The 19,441-nt window shown below is 42.0% G+C and overlaps 1 protein-coding gene and 1 long non-coding RNA gene across 9 annotated transcripts in view; one reads left to right on the top strand and one right to left on the bottom strand.

Annotated features, from left to right (window-relative positions):
- LOC308072713 overlaps nt 1-7,560 on the bottom strand; it is a 9,310-nt gene extending 1,750 nt beyond the window's left edge. The window contains exons 1-2 of the long non-coding RNA XR_013931761.1: nt 7,050-7,560; nt 6,669-6,814 (exon numbers count right to left, since the gene is read on the bottom strand). This is a non-coding gene — a long non-coding RNA (uncharacterized lncRNA). The remainder of the gene's footprint in view (nt 1-6,668; nt 6,815-7,049) is intronic.
- Nucleotides 1-19,441, top strand: part of LOC308072699 (guanylate cyclase soluble subunit beta-2-like) — a 25,493-nt gene extending 6,052 nt beyond the window's left edge. For 3 of the 8 annotated variants that reach the window (XM_080409930.1, XM_080409929.1, XM_080409931.1), the window contains 9 exons: nt 1,456-1,559; nt 3,090-3,306; nt 7,561-7,881; nt 8,661-8,809; nt 11,110-11,256; nt 11,539-11,693; nt 13,212-13,426; nt 13,515-13,637; nt 14,409-19,441. In XM_080409930.1, the coding sequence (XP_080266056.1) occupies nt 1,456-1,559; nt 3,090-3,306; nt 7,561-7,881; nt 8,661-8,809; nt 11,110-11,256; nt 11,539-11,693; nt 13,212-13,426; nt 13,515-13,637; nt 14,409-14,560 (1,583 nt within the window). In that variant the 3' untranslated portion in view covers nt 14,561-19,441. Of the gene's footprint in view, nt 1-1,455; nt 1,560-3,089; nt 3,307-7,560; nt 7,882-8,660; nt 8,810-11,109; nt 11,257-11,538; nt 11,694-13,211; nt 13,427-13,514 lie in introns of all 8 variants that reach the window. The other 5 variants (XR_013931745.1, XR_013931746.1, XR_013931747.1 and 2 more) reach the window with 5 other exon arrangements.

The raw sequence follows: 19,441 nt of genomic DNA, 5'->3' as shown, positions 1-19,441 counted from the left end.
TGATGACAGATACATAAATGGAATATGACCTGTCACTTTTGTCTCTTAAACAGGGTTTTCTTCTGAAAAGTGTTTTGTAAAATGTCATTGTGTGGTACATTTGATACTTCCTTGTTCTGTCACTTGGTCTAAGAGGATGAATTTAAAAGAGTGTTTTTTTAACTTGGTAGCTGCTACTCCTTTCCAAAGTCATCAGCTGTAGTAAATTCTGAAAGCTGAAGCACACCCTCCACTACCAAAAATCTACTGCTAATCTAGTAATCTCTGTTTCTACCTTTATGTATTATGTGTTTATATATGTTCATAAAGTGGAAGGTTTTTTCCAGTTAGGATCTTTTGATTCCCCAAGAGGAATGAAAATCCAGCTCACTCTTGCCAAGCTGTCTGGATTCTAGGAGGAGTGAAAAATGGAACCTGCTATCACCTGGTGCAATTCCACATGCATTACAGGGGCAGATATATTGAGTAAGAAATTAATATATATTAAAAATAAAATTTTAGAGTAGCATTGTTACTTAAAAAAATTAATAATCTATTAACAATAAATGCAAGAGTTATCAAGAGCCAGACTTTGAAAAATGAAAAATCCACGTTGACTTGCCTTGAAGCAGTAAAAAGTCTAAAAGTTGGGTCCTAAATTTGTGATCTTTTTCACCAGTCTCCTAAGTGACTTGAGTACTTGTTATCAAGCAGAATTTACTAGAGTAACTGTCATAGCCACCTTCGGGGGGAAAGAGGTCAGTTGAAATAATCATCCTTTTGATTAGTGTGGGTTACTGGAGGATCCAAGTTTATGCTGTGAAGATCAAAGGCTTTGGGTGCTTCAGCCAGATGAGCCCTTTTGACTATTTTACCCATTTTATTCATTTTACAAAAATATCTTTCACTAGCAAGCACAATCTGATCTGTAGGTCTGTGACCATTCTGAAAAAACCCTCAGGGTAAGTGAAATAGAAACCGAACGGTCATTTGGTCTTTGTGCCATGGACTAGAGTTCTTTGTATAAGAGACTAAAGCCCAGATCATGCTGGGTTTTTTTCTCCATAAGTGTTTCTTAGTAGCTAACAAAGTATATTACATCCACTTTTATGTACATTTTTGTGGGATGTAGCTGTGTTATATTGCTATGACATCTGCAGATTCATAGAGCAGCAACTTCTACAGTTGTTAGTCTGTTCTTATTGTTTCCACATAATTTCATGCATCTAATGCTCTGTGCTTTCTATGTGGTTAAGTTTTAAATTCTCAGCCAACCCAGATCAGTTGCTAATCAGCTGCGTGTTAAACTGCAGAGCATTTCACACAGATGTATGCATGCTTCTGGACCCACACACTGTTTCCTTTGTTTTCACTCATTATGGGATAGGGTCCTGCCTCACTGAGCATTAAGAAGTAATGCAGACTGGTTTTATGAGGTGCAACCTGATTAAAAACTACACACTTATCTTGCCACAGGTAAGCTCCTGAGAGGATTTGATCCTGTTTATCCCAAGAGCCTCTGGATCGACACAAAAACATTTTGCAATGGACTTCCTTTTCATATGGTTTTTGACAAAGAGGTAGGACGAGCATATGGTAAGGGCTTTAGTCTGCATAAACCATACAGGAATTTTCTTCTGTTTTGACTGCCCTGCAGTTCACTGCTGTGTGTGCTCTGTGTACGGTGCACGCTCATTTGCAGAAGTGCTCTGTACAGAGACATGCAATAAAAGTCACTCTTAACTGGATCTGGATCATTTCAGATAGGATCTCCTTTGAATTTATTGAGATTACCATGTTGAAACACCTGCAGACATGCCAGCAAGGTTTATTGCAGCAATCTATCTGTTACCAGACACAGAGCAGAATTTTCCGAGGTTTGTAGCCACTTTCCCATCCTTGGATGTGCCAAAGTCACAAAGAATCCTTTAAACTGGCTTTGTACTTGCAGCTAGCCACCCTCTCCTCCCAGTTATTAATGTATCCAAAGGCTTTTGTAAGGCTTTGCTGGCAACTGAAGCTCTGTCTGCTTCCTGAGTCTTCTCTTACAAGCTTCTGCTAGGAAAGTCTAGCTACCTACTGCCTTGGGCAGCATGCAACCCCATCTAGTAGGAACTGGACCCAAAAATCTCTTTTATCTTCTGGGGGAGGATCAGGTCTCCTCTCCTGTGCACACGTACTCTGCAGCAATGGAACTGCCCTTCTCTTGGCAGGCATTGCCCTGTGGCTGGTTTCCAGCTAGCCTGGGTTCCCACCAAGCCACAGCTCCTCTTGCTCCCAATTCTGTGCAGCAAATATTAGCTTAAGACAAGAGCAGAGAAAGAAGAAGCTGAGAACAGGACAGCAGAAGAAAGTTGACTACATCCACTCAGGAAACATGTTTTGGCATCACTGACTGATAGAGATTCCAGAGCGCATAGTCTGCTTCATGCCACTGTCTACATTAAACAAAGTTCAGAGTTTTAAACCTTTCAAGACACCCAGTCTGCATAATTCATAAAATTACTAGCGTGGAAAAAGGGCAAGTCCTGCACTCATTATTGGTAGCTACATCAGAGCCTCAATAACTGATGACAAGCAGCGAAGGCAGGGTGGACATTTCTGCAGGAGTTAAGAGCCTGTGTATGGTCAGCAGGCTAAAGAGAGTGACTAAACCTTTACACAGCAATGATTAAGAGAAGGTAACCCATGGCATGCAATAGAAAATTGGTATTTGCCAATGTTGTATGCCACAGTTATTTTCTTTTTGGCATGCAGGATGTGCTCTGGTATCTAATTTTCTCTTGCAGCTACCTGTAGGACTATTTGTTAGCCCTACACAAGTGCAAGCAAGGGTAATAGCAAATATTTTTGGCTTGTTTTGTTTTTAAGAATTGATATGGAAGAGCATTTGGATAATATTCCTTTCTGGGGGCTTTGTCTTGCTATGAAGGACACTCATTCAGAACTTTGCAGTAATACACTAATAAAACAGAAACTTTGCTCAGAAATAAGCCACGTGGCATAGCAAGGCTAAGCGTGTGTACGTCTATGAACAGTGATAGCTACAGCTTGGTTTGAACCCAAACTGGATCTGAATTATAACGCATTGTCCGTGTTTTCTTTTTAAGCTCAGAGTGAAGCAAGCTGGGGTGAGCATTCAAAAGATTGTACCTGGCCTCCAGACCATGGGCATCTGCTTGGATCACTATTTCAGTATCCTTCACCCAGAAGTACCCTTCACCATCTCTAGCATTCAGAAATTCATCAACAGCCAATTTGTTTTCCAGACTAGAAGAGAGATGATGCCAGAGTCTTGGAAACAACGGCCAATGCTAGAGCTGAGAGGTACTTCACTGTTTTCAATAGCATAATTGTTCATACTAAATCAGGAATTATGCTGGAGTTGAACTAATGCTTTTCTGTGGACTCCCGCCTTCACGTAAGTCCTATAAATGGCTTTGTCTTTGTGCAGTGAGGAGAGGATTAGATGGATCTTTTTAGAGAAACAGTACTTTAGGATGCTTGTAAACAAATTCTGCAATTACCTCACCCAATTTTGAAGGCTTTCAGTCAGATGTAGCAGCTGCGCTCCCATTTGAAAGGCTTAGAAAGATGGTGTTTTTCTAATGCTGCAAACCCCACATCTTGGCAGGTTTCCTGAGTAACAGGGGCAAGGCCAATGGAGGATCAGATTGTTTTCTGAACCACCTCTAGTCTCAGTTATTCCCAGAGTCCCAGAATTTACTCAACTCCAGTTGAGTTTGGAAGGGACCTCTGGAGATTGTCTAGTCCATCCCTGTTCAAAGCAGGGTCAACTGGAGCAGGTTACTCCGGACCATGTCTAGTTGAACACGTTCAGAACCCAAGGATGGAGACTCCACAACCTTCTTGTGCAACCCATTCCAGAGTTTAACCACCCTTGCAGTAAAAAGTTTTTTTCTTAAGTTTAAATGGCATTCCTGCATTTCAATTAGTATCAGTTGTCTCTTGTCCTTTCACTGGATATCACTGAGAAAAGTATTTTTTACTCCCTCCTATCAGGTATTTTTACATATTGATAAGCTCCCACTGAGGCTTGTTTTCTCTAGACTGAACAGCCTCAGCTCTTTTAGCTTCTCCTTATATGACTATTGTGGTTTAACCATGGCAATGACAGATGCACCAAGCCCTCCCACATCCTCCATCCCTTACTTCTTGAGAATAGGAGTGACATGTACTTTCTTCCAGTCCTCAGGAACCTCCCCCAGTCACCCATGACTTTCAGAACTATTTGAGAGTGGCTTCGCAATGATGCTGGCCAGCTCCCGCAGCTCTCCTGGATCCATCACATCAAATCTCATGGACTTCTGTGTATCCAATTTGTTTAAATGTTTACTAAGCTGAACCTCCTGTGCCGATGGTAGGTCTTCATCTAGACTCATCCAGACTTTCCAACTGATCTCAGGGCCCTGAGATTAATGAAGCATGATTCTTATTAGCAAAGACTGAAGCGAAGAAAGCACTGAGTACCTTGGACTTCTCCTTATCCTTTCTCAGCAGATCCCTTGCCCCATTCTGCAGCAGACCCACAGTTTCACTAGTCTTTCTTTAGCTGCTCATGTACTTGCACAAGCCCTTATTTGTCAACAGATGCAACTCTAGGTGGGTTTTGGCTTTTTCAACCCTGTTTCTGCTTCTAGGGTGACCTGACTGAGCTTCCACCTCTTGTATTTTTTTTTTTTTTTAATGTTTGAATTTAGCCAGGAGCTCTTTGTTCATCTGTGCAGGCCCCTGCCATGTTTGCTTGACTTACTGCACATGAGGCTAGACCATTCCTGAAGGTGGAAGAGGAGATCCTTGGAAATCAACCAGCTCTTCTGGACCCTTCTTCTTTCCAAGACACTATCCCTGATTCTTCCAGGCAGATCCATGAATGGGACAAAGTCCAGTCTCCTGAAGTCCAGGGCTGTGATCTTGCTTTTTGGCCTTGTTCCCTCTCCTCAGGTTCCTGCACTCCACCATCACAGTCATTACAGCCAAGGCTGTGCCCAGCTTTCACATCCATAGTTCTTGTCTGGTCTAGCAGGACACCTTCCCTCATCGGTCACTTGTGTCAGAAGCTCACCTGTGGCAGTGAGTCTAGAAACCTCCTGAATTGCTGACGCTCTCCTGCGTTGTTCCAACAGATAACAAAGTAGCTAAAGTCTACCATGAGGCTTCCTCCACTTGTCTTAAGAAGGTTTCATCTACTTGTTCTTCCTGAGCAGGGCATCTGTAGCAGACACGCATGTCGCCACCTGTGTCTGACCTCTCATCCTTACCTAGAAATTCTCAGCTGGCTCATCATCCAGCCTTAGGCAGAGCTCCGTGCATTTCCCTTGCTTTGTCACTCACAAAAGCTCCCCCTCCTTGCCTGCCTGTCCTTTCTAAAGAGTTTGCGTTCATCCTTTGCAGTACTCCAGATGGGTGACCTACCCCAACAAGCCTCTGTGATCCCAATGACACGGTAGCCCTGAAACTGCACAGAGACCTCTAGTTCTTCCTGGGTTTTGCCCACGCTGTGCACGTTTGTGCACCTCAGAGAGGCGCCCAGTCGTGTCCGCTTCCCACAGAAGGTACGAGAGTCTCCGCCATGACACTGCCCTCTGTGTTTTTCTTTGCAGAGGTTAAAAACAAATATATAGTGCAAGGCATTACTCTGGGGCGATCCCTCCAATGTAATTGTGTTTGTCATTCTTGGTTTTGTCTGGGATTCAAAGCCAATTGCCCTGTGAATCTCCCCAGCCCTCAGCTACGCCCTTCGGCCTCGCTGGGGACCTGTGGCAGGGGCACAGTGCCAGCCCTCAAGAGTTCTGCTTGCGGAGCCACCGGGCTCAGCATGGAGATGCGTGGAGCTCTGTGCAAGTAACTGTCCAGGTCTCACCTCCCTGTAGCGCCACACGCCAGCCTATGCCCGTGACAGAATCCCTTCGCACTGCTAAGAATTTTCTTTGCCAAAGAAATTACTGCTTTGTGCGTGGCACAAACATTTTAAACCCAACTGCCCAGCACAAGCGACACCAGCTCACAGATCGCGGGTTGCATCTTGGGCACGTACAGACAGTGACCCCTCGGGCGAGCATTCCCACAGAAATACACCGTGAGCATCACTCCTGTCCCTGCCTGGTCCTGGCTGGGTGAGGGGCTGGAAGGGGCAGGGAACAAGGGAAGAGCTTAAGAGGCAAAGTCCTGATAACGTTGCTGCAGCTGCAGGAAGGAAATGGCTTTCCCTGTGCCTCCATGCATTTCGATGCCTAAAATGTGAATGCATGATTCATTCTTAATTTATGCTTTTGAGGGGTGTTACTTGCTGCTGGCTGGGTTTCAAATGTGGATAGACATAGAGTAGTTAGCTGTGCTTTTTTTTTTGTACTTGCATTTTCAGATTCTGATTTCTGTCTTCACCCTGCCCCCCCCCATCTTACATAAGAGTTTACCAGTTAAAATTATTTTAGCAAAAAAGATATTTAATCTGCTGTATTTTTACTGAGAGGAATGGGTATGGAATGATTCTCTGCTTCATGTAATTAACTATAATGACATTTGGTTGAAGTGTTCTGTGACTTCAATTTTCCTTCTCTGAACTACACAGTACAACTCAATTTTCCCTTCTCTCCTTTCACCTTTACATAATGAGTGTCAAAGCTGGTATTCCTGAGATTCAGAAAAAATTAAGAGTTTAGAGAGACCTTGAAAAAAGTGATGTTACCAAACCGAGGAACTTCAAACTAGTCACAGGTGCAATTTTACTTCCTTTTATGCTGCCAGAGTTAATTTACGTGGTACCTCTGATGTTCCAATCCTGTTAAGCTTCCAAGCTGTTCATCCAGTTGCCCTGGGGATGGGATGAGAAATAAATAAATAAATAGGAATACCTAGATTGCTGTTCAGAAATGAAGAGATACTTATGAAACGTATTAATAATAAAATAATAACAAAGAGAATAAAGAATTAAATACATAAAATTAGAAAATTATAATAAATAATAACCAAATACCAACAAAGGAAAAAGCCCACAATTTCCTTCCCCCACCCCCCAAATCCCTTCTACCTTTCAGGCATTTCTGTACCTGCTTATTTAGATGATCCTAGTGACTGAAAGCTCCGGCTTCCAGGAAGGCAGGCTTCATTGACTGTACTGGAGCCACGTTACCCGCTGTGAAATTTAACTTTTTAAATGTTTCACTTAATCATTGTGAGTCTCAGTTCCCCTGTGCATGATGCTGACTAACTGGCTTCAGAAAAAGCTCAAGAACTCGTAGCAGAGGAGAGGAGAGGTGTTGCAAGCAGTGGGGTTCCTCAGGAAGAGGAGGGACCTGAAGCATGACTGGGCTCTGCCCAGCAATTGCCATGAGTCAGTGACTGCTTTCTGGGTCCTGAAATTTTTTATTTGTCTAGTGTGTCTCCTCCAAACAAGTGCCACCTCTAATTCCAGGAAACAGAGTAATTCCTGTGATGACCCAGACCCTACAAAAAGCCACTGTTCTTAGAAGTCGTGCCCTAAAATTAACGTCAGTAACACTGAGCATCATGTGAAGGTCCAAGCTGCTGAAAACTCTTACCGATGCTTGTTTCAAACAGGCCAGATGATCTGGATGGAGTCCCTGCAGTGCATGCTCTATCTCTGCTCACCTTTGCTTCGCACTTTGCATGAGCTGGAGGAGCGACAGATGCATATTGCAGACATTGCACCTCACGACGTGACCAGGGACTTGATTCTTCTCAATCAGCAGCGTCTGGCAGAGATGGAGCTCTCCAACCAGCTGGAGAGGAAGAAGGAAGAACTGCGGATACTGTCGAAGCACCTGGAGGAAGAGAAGAAAAAGACCGAAGCTCTGCTCTACGCCATGCTTCCTCAGCATGTGGCCAACCAGCTGAAAGAGGGGAAGCGAGTTGAGGCAGGTGAATGAACAGGTGCAGTCATGATGCACCAGGTGATGGTGACAGAGACACTGGGGTGTTGACACAGCCCCATTGCCCCTGTCAGGGAACACCTTCTCTACTTGGTGACATTCATGGGGAGGAGGACGACCGCAGACCCTTAATCTCGCTGATAGTAAAGATTAGACTGTTCTTTCAAACAAACCTTTGGAAGCTGTTTGCCAAAATTGTTCCTTAGGAGGTGAAAGGTGGTAGCAGCTGCCCGTTCAGGGAACCAAATTCAGTGTTTTGACAGTAACCTGAGATTATTTTTTTAACAATATAATATTATTGTATACATGTATACGTGGTATACAGGGAAATGAGGGATCAAAAATGAAAGGAACAAAGACATTATTTTTTCCTAGAAAATTCTCTTAGTTCCTCTAGGGTATGTCTAAACCTAGAAGCATTACAATTCCCATTATTATTAAGGATAGCAAGCAAAAAGATGCTTGAATTCCGTTTAGTAAGCACATATATGAAGTCAGGGGTAAAAAGCTAAGTCCATCCTGAATATGGATGGACAAATGGATATGTTCAGATACCTGGATTGTTGAGATGTGCAATAATCCTTATGTTTGATATATTCTTATATCAACATCTCTCTTTCATATCAGCACCCCTATATGAGTATTACAGCTGATAGGTCATACCTCCTAAAAGGATGACGAAAAAATAATCTTTGCAAATGAGTCTCAGACAGATGTTGTGATTGTCCAGCCATTACAGGTACTTACTGCTGGTCTTTCTGCTCACAGGAGAGTTCAAGGAGTGCACTATATTGTTCAGTGATGTTGTGACCTTCACCAACATTTGTGCCCAATGTGAGCCTATTCAGATAGTTCTCATGTTGAATTCAATGTACCTGCGATTTGACAGACTGACCACGGTGCATGACGTGTACAAGGTACGTACTGATTGATAAAGACTGTAGAAATAGTCTGGAAAAGATCCTGTTGTTGTTGTTTTTTGGGGGTTTTATTTTTAAATGCAGTTAAATCCTCTTCCTCCCAGCTTGATTTTTGATAAACCATAAAGTCTTGCCTATTTGTAGTGGCCACAGAGAGAAACTAAAAAACACGCAGAAGTGTGATTAAATGCATTCAAGATTTTCAGACAGGAATGTTACATCTGTCATGGGTGTTCTTCCACATCATCTCTTTTCACAACGCTAACACCAGAATGGCTGTTCATTTTTGTTGATACATCTCTCTTTCCTCTCTCAAACGCCTACCCAACGTGACAGGATATCCTAGTTTATGGACCAGTTTGCATAATTTTCCTAGTCCTTTTATTCCAACCTGTTGTAAATAGGCCACTATGTCATTTAAGTGTCTCCTGTGGTAGGAAATAACATCATATATATATATGAATTATAAACAATACCCAGTGGATACCGAGACTTTGTTTTGCTTCATGGAGATCTTAGGCAATGGTATAGATCTCCTTCTGACCCCAAAAAGCATTGATTAGATCTAGACTAATGCACGTGTTGTCTCCAAGCCATGCTGGAAAGATCGGAGCCTTGGCTGACATATACTAATAGCATTATTAACATTTCCAGAGCTACCCAGGTTTGACGAGCTGAAGAGCAAGTCCTAAGTTTCTGTCTGTGCCCAGCATATTAAATACTTAGGAAGGCAGAAATAAGAAAGGGTGAAACCCAAATCTCATTCATTCCTTGCTCAGGCAAGGTATGAAATTCATCCTGCAATAAATTGTACTAGGAAATCAGAAGCATTTCTGCCATGGCGAGGGAACTATATTCAATAATTGAAGCATCCAGGATATGGCCCACAGATTTTAGGATAAATTAGCATCATATTCTATCTAAATCATCCATCATGAGTAAATTATCTGTCAGTATAATAATCTCCTTTTGATGCCTGTATATAATTCCTATTAATATTGAAGGAGGTTACTAGGGTACAGAGAGGGAGGACGAAATTACTATTTCAGGGAATTGAGAAAGAAATGAAATACTGAAATTGATCAAAGAAACTAGGCCTAAGCTTATAAACATCTGAAGTTATGAATAAATCTTGTTAAATTAAATCTCCTACCATGGTTGAAAAATAATTAGAGTATCTATTTGCATTAGTAGCTTTTCACAGTTTTTTTTTTAATTTGTTACAGAAAATTACTAGCATGACTATGGGGTAGGCTATCTGATAGAAGGCATGAACAGGAACACATTTTTCAAGAACGATGTGCTGAACAATTTTAAGTCATTATGTTAATGAAGAAACCCAGAGATGAAATTATTTTCCCGCTCTCCTATTGGTGTTCATTTTTAAGAAATCCAATCAATCTAATTTAAACTGATCTCTTACTTACTGATGGTTGTGGTAACAACGAAGTCTCAAAAGAGCAGTTTAGAAAATTTCCTTACTGTGTAACCATCTCTTACAATGAATTTTAAACACTTGAGAATTTTCTGACAGGCCTGTTCTGTTCCCAGCAAAATCTCTGGTACAACACCCAAGTATTTCTCAGGTGCCTTGTCATGCGCTGCAGGGAAACTGGATACTTGAAGGAGGACAAACCCTTCAGCATTTGTCTCTCAGGCTGCATGTTGTAGGAAACAGCTGGTTGTAAGGAAGGATGCTCCCAAACTGCTTAGTTCACGCTTTGCATTCTCTGACATCCTGGAGATTGGAGGTTTCTTAATTTCTTGCGAATCCCTTAGTAATAATCGGTAGTGAATAGGCTCCCTTGCTTTATTGTGACTTTTTAAAAAAGGAATATCTTTTAAAAAAGAAATACGCTTTTAACACCAATTGTGAATTAGAGCTAAGTAATAGCAGTCTGCTATGGGATAACCTCCCGGCTCCAGAGTCGGTGCCTGGGGCAGCCCTGTGTGTATAGGTCTGCCCTGGGTAAGAGGAAGGGCAAAAGTCCGACACTTTTGCAGCGTCCCTTACCCTTTAGGGTCTCTCACACTAATATCTAAAATGGGTCAAGTAAGCAGGGAGAGAATGCATTGAAATATTTACTGTGGAGTTAAGGAAAGGATCCCCATCTCAAGGAAACTTTTTAGTTTAACTGGTTTTAGTTTAACTAGTTTAGTGCTAGAGCTTTTTGTTGATCAGAAACATCTTTTGGAAGGAAGGGGGAGTTGGTGCAGGTAAGAGCCCCAGACAACAAAGCACTAATCCAAGGAAGATATATATGGCATGCTCATATGCTTGTCCCTCTCAATTAAAGGTGGAGACAATTGGAGATGCCTACATGGTAGTAGGTGGGGTCCCTGTGCCTGTACCCACTCATGCCGAGCGCGTCGCTAACTTTGCCTTGGGAATGATAATAGCAGCTAAAGGAGTACAGAACCCAGTTTCTGGAAATCCTATCCAAGTAAGTTGTCAACGCAAAGAGGCATGCATGTCTGTCTGCTTCTTGGGTTGGGCTTCTTGGTTAATGCTTGCTGCAGACATCAAAGAGCTGCTTCTGACTCCTCTGTGACTTTGGGCAAGGCCCACATGGACACATTCTTCACAGAGCCTCTTCCTGTGGATATTTGATATTTTACTGGTGTCCAGTGTTGTCTTAGATGAACTTTTAGGTAACTGGATAGCATTAAGAAAGATGTTAAATAACAAGTGACATTTCTGGGGGGTGTTTTATGTCTTTGTAAAGATTAGAGTTGGGATCCATACAGGTCCTGTCTTGGCTGGAGTTGTTGGAGAAAAGATGCCTCGTTATTGCTTATTTGGAGACACAGTGAATATAGCTTCCCGGATGGAGAGTCATGGTGTCCCAAGTAAAATTCATCTCAGCTCCAGTGCCTATCAGTGAGTAACTATGATGGAAACTTTGCTCATTAAAAGCTGTGCTGAAAAACACTGCCTTGGCCACTGCAGCTTTCAATGTAGGTGGTGCTGTCTTTAGCTGCTGATTTATGTAGCTTGCTTACAAGGAAAACACTGCTAGCAGAGGGTTTTACTTGTTCTGATTATTTCAAATGCACTTGTATATGAAGTCAGAGGTTTGAGAGTCTCAATCCTAGAGACCAAAATACAGGGGAAAGAATAATTGTGATACTTTATTTAGAAGTACCTTCAGAGTGATGTAGATACTAGAAAGATGGTCAGAACATTTCATTTGACATCCTGCATAACAAAACCTAAAATCTCTCTGACTGAGCACAACAATTTGTGGTGAAACAGTTTTATTTGTACTTAATAAGGATTAATTTATGCACTATCCTGTTGAAGCAGTGAGTAATTCACTTCCTTAAAACTCATGCCACTAAAAATTAAATACTATGTTTTCAAGAATTTTATGTATGTATAAAATATGTGTGCAAGAGGTGGAAGCGAAGACAAGCTACAGAGGCATACAAAAACATTGTCTGGGCACATAGGCATGATGTTAGGAAAGCCAGAGCTCAACTAGCATTGAAATGGGCACGGAACGTTCAAAGGCACTAAGAGGAGCTTCAGCTACGTTAGCAGAAAGTATAAATAGAAACGTGGACCTGCTGTGGCAGGTGATCTAGTGACAGTGCCCTGAATAAAGGCAGAGTTACTCCAGACCTCTCTTGCCCTAGTCTTTACTAACAAGGTCTTCAGGGTCCCTGCACCTAAAGTCAGGGTTCAAGGAGCAGGTGAAGTACCAGTCTTAGAACAGGATCACATCAGGGGTCTTTTGAGAAACCTCAGTCTGTAGAAGTGTATGGGAACAGGTGGTTTGCCTCCAAAGGTAACGAGAGCTGGGTGATAGCATTACAGTGCTGTGGGCCGTCACCTTTGGAAGGTCACAAAGATTGGCACTGTAGCAACTGAAGGAAGCCAGATGTTACACCTATATTGAAAAATGGCAAGGAGGACAGGCTAGGGAACTGTAAGGCTGGTCAGCCTCATATCAGTCCCAGTGAAAATCAGGTCATCTTGGAAGGCATTTTTGGACACATGAAGGCGGCAACTGGGAATAGCCAGTCTGGATTACCAGGAGTAAATCATGCCTGATGAACCCGATTGCCTTCGCTGATGAAATGACTGGAGATAGTTCTGTTTAACTGATACTGGCTGCCTCAGTTCTTAATTTCTGTTTACTGGTCAATAAGAACCCTCCACCATACTGAAGTATTTGACTATACGATCTATTGATTTCTGATCAGGCTGTATATAAAAGCGCTGCAGGCCTGAATAAAACGGTTGAAACAAACCCTCGGTTGTTCACGGATCAGTACTGTTTTTTCCGGGACTGTTCTGATTTGATTACTTAGATTCCAATAGCTCTTCCAAGACATCAGTGTCATTTTTGCTAATCTTGAATTTTCATGTGTTATTTTGCTTCTGATATTTTAGATGCCTGAAATACAAGAATTTTGAGATGACTGAAAGAGGAGAAATAGAAGTAAAAGGCAAAGGGAAAATGCACACATACTTCCTCATTAGAAATAAAACTGCAACTGAGAATGAGATTATGGGAAGGCCAGTGAAAGACCTAGATTCTGGCCATGAATCTGTTCAGTCCTTTCAAGAAGGCAGGGCTGAAAGAATACCAAGTTGTCATCAGCCAGGTAGAGTCAACTAGATGTACTGTTCCCTCCTTGAGCAAGTGACCATTAATAAAACTCAATTAAATATCCTTTTCTGTTCTTCTTTCAGTTACTCAGACTCAGCCGGAGAAGGACCAGACCCCAGCCATTGCAATGAAGTATACTGATGGCCCCACAGATGCACAAAACAGCCTCGAAAGAAGAAATCAAGCGAAAATTGCAGATTTAACAGGTAGTTATGTAGTTACCGTCTAGCAAAGACAGCAGAACTAGGAAGTAATGGAGGCTTACTCTTGCAGCTTTGTTATATTCCTCTTCTAAATAACCATCATTTTACTCAAGCCAGAAGTTTATGCCATCATATCCACGTTGGTGAAACTAACCATTCTGCCACTGATTGGGGTTGAACAAATTCACCTTCAGAGCAATCCCAGGTGTTAATTGTGCACTAGGGAGGAAGAAGATGACATAGCTGTCAAATCCCAGAGCTCTTCTGGCAGTGCAAACAGAACAGATAACATGTTAGACAGCTCTTCATGTAGATGGACCCAGTTGTTCATGTACACATATTTTCCTAGAAAAGCTGTCATTATTTGTGGTTATAGGGAAGCCCTTATTAACTCAAGCCTGAGAAAGAGAGATCTCACTGGCTATGCAGCCTGGCAGTTCTCAGGCCAGTCTCCTGCAGGAGCCAGAAGGATTTATTGCCATGCCAGTGTTCTGTGACCAAAGTTCGTTGTCCTTTGAAGTAGCTGATACTGAGAGACATGACAGATTTGATGCCATAACAGTCTAACCTAACACAGCAAGTCTTATAATTCTGTTTACGTGTTTTGTGGGTTTTATACAGACTAAATATGTTGTCACTGAGTGCTAGAAAATATTTTACTCCCTTCCCCTCCCACCTGCTTAGACATGGTAGTTAATCCAGTATGTGGTATGCTGACAAACAGAAGCCCCTGCGGTCATTAAAAACTCACGCTGAAGGAGTGTTTCCTTTCAGGCAAAACTTATGATTCCAAAAGTGATGGGAGTCTCCATGGCAACCAGCAGGCGGATGATAGTCCTTGTCCTCTAAACCGGGGAAGAGTCAAACCTGCTACTGAAGAGCCACAGAACAGAAACGTTCGCTCTAATTTTTGCACTTTACTCTAAGTTTCTTACTTTTTACATTAAACAGAGCATTTTATTATGGTTTTGTGCATTTTGCTGTTGTGGGACTGATTTTGTATATCAAGTACCACAGATTTAAAAAAAAAAAGAAAAAGAAAAAAAAAAAAGACATTTCATCCCAGTTTTCAGCAAAAAGAAAACAATGGAGGATATTTTTTTTTTAATCAATCTACACGTGCCATATAATACTCCCACCGGAGAAAGAAACCACCGCAACGTGCTTTGAAGACCTATTTTTCAGCCTTTGCCATGTCTTCAAATATCCCTATGTAAAAATCACTTTTTAGTGTCTCATGCAGCAATTGAGGAAGAGGTGACTCATCCAGCTAGAAATACTCCTACCCGAACCAGCGCTTGCCATAAAGGAAAGATTCCCTGAAGTGACCATCTGTCCTGACTTCAGCAGAGCCAGCCCCTTCCCTGTGTAAGGTTAGCACAATTCCATCTATGTTTTAACTGCGAGGACAGTTGAACGTCTTAACAGGTCTCCTGTTGGACAAAGGCATTATGCAGTAGAAGTGCAGAACAGATCTAACACCACCTGTATTTTTCCATCCTGAAGAGGAAATACTCTGTGTGCTTTATAGCACCCAACAGTAAAAAAACTTCCGCGACCTTCGAACCAGCTGTCCCTGCTATGCTTAGATGATCGTAGAAGGAGATGCATGTAGTGCAGTTATGTAGCATCAACTTCATCACAACACTGAGGGACTGTTCAAGGCCTGTGAACTGAGACCTTCAAAGGAGTTGAAAGATTATTTCTCATTTTCTCTAAAAAAATAAAGTTTCAGGACTACAGAGGGAGCCTACAGTGCTGGAATTAGTGTTGTTAATATCGTTGAAAATAACAGTGTTAAAGATCGGCATCACTTACCTGGTGTCAGAGGCTCCTCAGCTGAATTAATTCCATGCTGTTATATTCTTAGATTACGTCTGATCAGAAAAGGCAGAGAAAAATTGAAGTTCAGCTGTCAGGGATTTAAGATGTATGAGCAAAAATACAGTGGATATAAGGCTGCGGACAATTCAGTGCATCAGAAATAGTGCTCCTGTGAATGGAGCTTGAAGTAGGTGGGCTGTGCTTTCCCTGGGTGACTGACAGGAGATGTGCCCCACACACCAGTTTATTACCTTTGGGCGTGCATTTGTTGTCTGAGGATGCAAGCACAAGCCCCATTTGAACTCTGATCAATAACTTACTGGAGAAGATGATGTGACTCCTCTGTTACAGTCTGGAGCATCGCATTTCCACCTCTGTGTCTGCGGCAAGAGTTCGGCTCTTTAAACACCAGATAGAGAGGTAAGGCTGGTGAAAGGCATTTCCTCCTCTCTATAGCATAACAAGATGAAATTTCACCTGGTTAGATTTTCTTTTTTAAAATCTGTGAGACAGGAGCTCCCTTGTCCAGGTGCTCTGCAGCTCTGGCTGTGTTAGCAAGTAGTACAGGCCAGTAGAGGAGGAGACGCAGAGCAAAACCATCAGTGCTGGTGTCCACACTTACAGGTATTGCAGAGGGCTGGCTAGTGTGGCCCCACACACCGAGTACCTGCTAGCTTTTGGAGCACCCTATAAGCACATCCTCTGACTTAGTTTCATCCAGAAGAGGTCCACTCGTGTGCTGTGGGACCGTTCTACAATGTGAAACAAAGTACGGTAAGTGGCTTTGGGCAGAAGTTTGCTCAGGAGGGTACTCCTGGCTCTGAACTGCTGATGTAGAGACACTATCTAACATTACCTCTTTCCATGGTACAGCTGAGCAGCACCATTCTGGGAGAGTGCAGTTTTACAAATGGCAGGATTTATTAATTTGTTTTATTTATTTATTTATTTATTAGGATTTTGCTGTCTAGGCTCTGTTCATTACTTTGGTGTGGACAAGATCTGCTGCAGGTTGAAGATGAATCTAAGGGTTATTATTGTTAAATTGGGCATCAAGATTTCAAATGTTTGACTGTGTGCTACCCTCAGACACACAACATCCAAATTCTACTTTCATCCTTAGTAACTCCTCCTCACTGGTCCAGTGGCATGGCTTTGCACTTCTGTGTTATGAGCATAGCTTTAAAAAGACTTTCCTAAAGATAACACCCCATTTCTTTCTCACTTGCAATGATATAAATGTGAAGTGGCACTATTCCACTGATAGAAGTCGAGAATCAACTCTGACAAGACTGTTTTTGTCTCAACCTAGAGACACGTTTCACTACTCTCGACTGGTCGTGCTGATGGAACGGAGTACGTGTCATTTAACAAATGGCAGTGGTGGATTCCGTCTTTATCGGCATTCCCTATGGAGATACACAGCCACTTAGTCCCAGGCACAAGTGTGGCACAGGAGTGAGCATACATCTCAGCGGCCAGCGCTAATGCAGGAGGGGACCTCATGCTGTCTCAGCTGCCCTGCAGTTCTCCACCTGTGTGGCTGAGTACCACTGACCACCCCTCCGAAAGGAAGGATTCCCAGTTGGAGACTGTCCAACAAGCTTGGCCATCAGTGAATAGGCTTCAGTATACATTCCAGGGTTTAATACAGATATATTCCAGAGTGGTTTTAGGTAGAAGCCCAGAGCTCCTCCGAACTTGTACAGATCCTCTTGGGTAGAAAAAAAAGAAAGGGACCATGGCTTATTTGCTGCCTGCATCTCTCTGAATTTTAACACTTGCTTTACTTATACCCGCCCTTCTTGCACTGAACAATCTATGAATGTTTGCTCTTGGAATGTTCTAATTGCCAGTAAGTGCTCCATGGTAAGTTACTTCATTCTGTACTGTGGTAAAACTGGCGTGTTCAGTGGTTTCTCTGTGGCCTCTGCTACAATTTGGTTCTCCTGGAGATGCAGAGCTAGGTCAAATCTGCACAACTGCTTTTAAAAGTTAATGTGCCTGTGCATCATCATATATTCTTAAATCTGTGGACACCGCTATAGACTGCAAAAATATTCAAAAATAAATCTTTCCATTAATATACTGTGTCATTTGTCAATAACTACTTGGATTCCTTTCTCTCTTTTCCCTTCCACCTTTTCTGTTCTTAAATATACAGAAGTTTAAGGCCATTATACCTCTAATAAATGTCCAGTGAGTTTAACTTCTTGACCATACATTGTTACTTGTATTTGTGTGACATCAGACTCAGCAGCCCCCTACCACTGACATTGTCATACGCTTACTAATACGTGGTGTTAGTGTCAGTGACATATGTACATTGCATTGACACAAAAAGAGTGGGAGATGTCCCACTGCTGCTTTATGGAAGCTGAGGCTTAGAAAACTTAAAAGTTGAGACTTTTGACAGCTGTCTAAAGCATATGGATTCCCACATCCCATTAAATCTGGCATTCAAACATGAATTGTCAAAAGCTTGGGTACCTATTAAAGGTCTAGGGGCCAGATTTTCAAAGTTGTTTGTTGTTACTTTGCTAAGTGAAATCAACTGGATGTAGGTACTTAACTGGACACATATGCAGTGTCTAGTTTCTGACAATGAAGCTTTCTTTAAAACATTTAAAAAAGTACTTCCCTGTAAATGCCTTCTGAAATGAGCTGTTGAGTAAACTTTCCAAACTGTAACCTCCTTTGTTGGAAGTCATCGATTCCTTGCTTCTGACATGACAACGCAACTCTGTGTGGGCCCAAGCTGAAAATAAAAATCTACAAATAAAATAGCAGTGACATTGAAATCATTACTTCACTGGTGAGAATGTATTAAAAATGTACTTGAATATACAAAACATGGTGAATTTCAAAATTAAAAAGAAGCACAGATTTTTATACAAGTGTATAACATCACAGAAAATCCAGAAGGGATTTTTTTTTTCCAGCAGGTCTCTGCTTTCACTTTTGAAGGCTCAAGAGTTTGTGTAGACAATGAGATGAAAATCTTCCTTAAAGTTATCAGTAGAAACATCTTTTCATGCATTCTTTCTACAATATTCAATCATCAGTGCTTCATGTACATAAAGAAATAGCAACGTGCAGTATTTTGGTTCCATAAATACTTGTAATCAAAATAAACATGTGGGACACTATTTTTACTCATATGACTAGAACTAACAAGCACTCCTAATTTTTTACAAGCTGCTTGTAGTTCTTGCTCACATTGATTTTTGCACCTGTTTGCTGAATTTCTGCTGATGATTTTTGATCTGAGCTGTGCTGAGAAGCCATTCCTGGAAAATTCTGATATTCACAGTTCTTCCTATTTTAACATGGTGTACAGCCTTTAGTCTTGGGCTGGATGAACACGCCAAGTTGGAAACAGATTTGTAGTCGCACTTCCATACTCGTTATTCTTTACCCTCCACTGCGCTCCCTTAGAGGCAAACCCCACACGTGCCTGAACAGCCATTGCCAAGCTTTGCAGAGATTTAGAGTAGCATTAACTAGCTCTGTAACACCTTCTTAACTTTGCTGTGTTAGCACTGTGAAGTTTTAAAGTTTTACATATAGAGAAAACCTCACAGGCTCTTTAATAGCTCTTATTTTGTAGTTTGCATCAAATACTTTTCTGGCAAGGGAATCGGCAAATGCAAGCGGTGACATGGTTCCCACTTTTTGTGACAAACACATCAAACCCAGCTTCAACACCCTGTTCACAGCAGTCCTAAGTTGAGGGATCCTTGAGGCATGTTGCGTACTCTAAATCTCTGCAAAGCTACTTTATGGAAGCACCTTTGCTATCGTGTGGCTTCATCACGTTGCTTGGGCTTCCAGATGGCTATGTTGTGGCTTCCATTTCCATGCTAAACATGGGGCCAGTGACCCGACACCCAGGTGGTTCTTGGCAGGCATCCTGCCAAAGCATTTTGCAGGAAAGGAACCTGACACACAGCTATCATTTAAGGCCAATTGATCTTGAGAAT

This window comes from Falco punctatus (genome assembly GCF_963210335.1).
Source record: "Falco punctatus genome assembly, chromosome: 13".
Classification (NCBI taxonomy): domain Eukaryota; kingdom Metazoa; phylum Chordata; class Aves; order Falconiformes; family Falconidae; genus Falco; species Falco punctatus.
The sequence above is the reverse complement of the archived record's forward strand: the minus strand, read 5'-3'. Positions and strand labels throughout refer to the sequence as shown.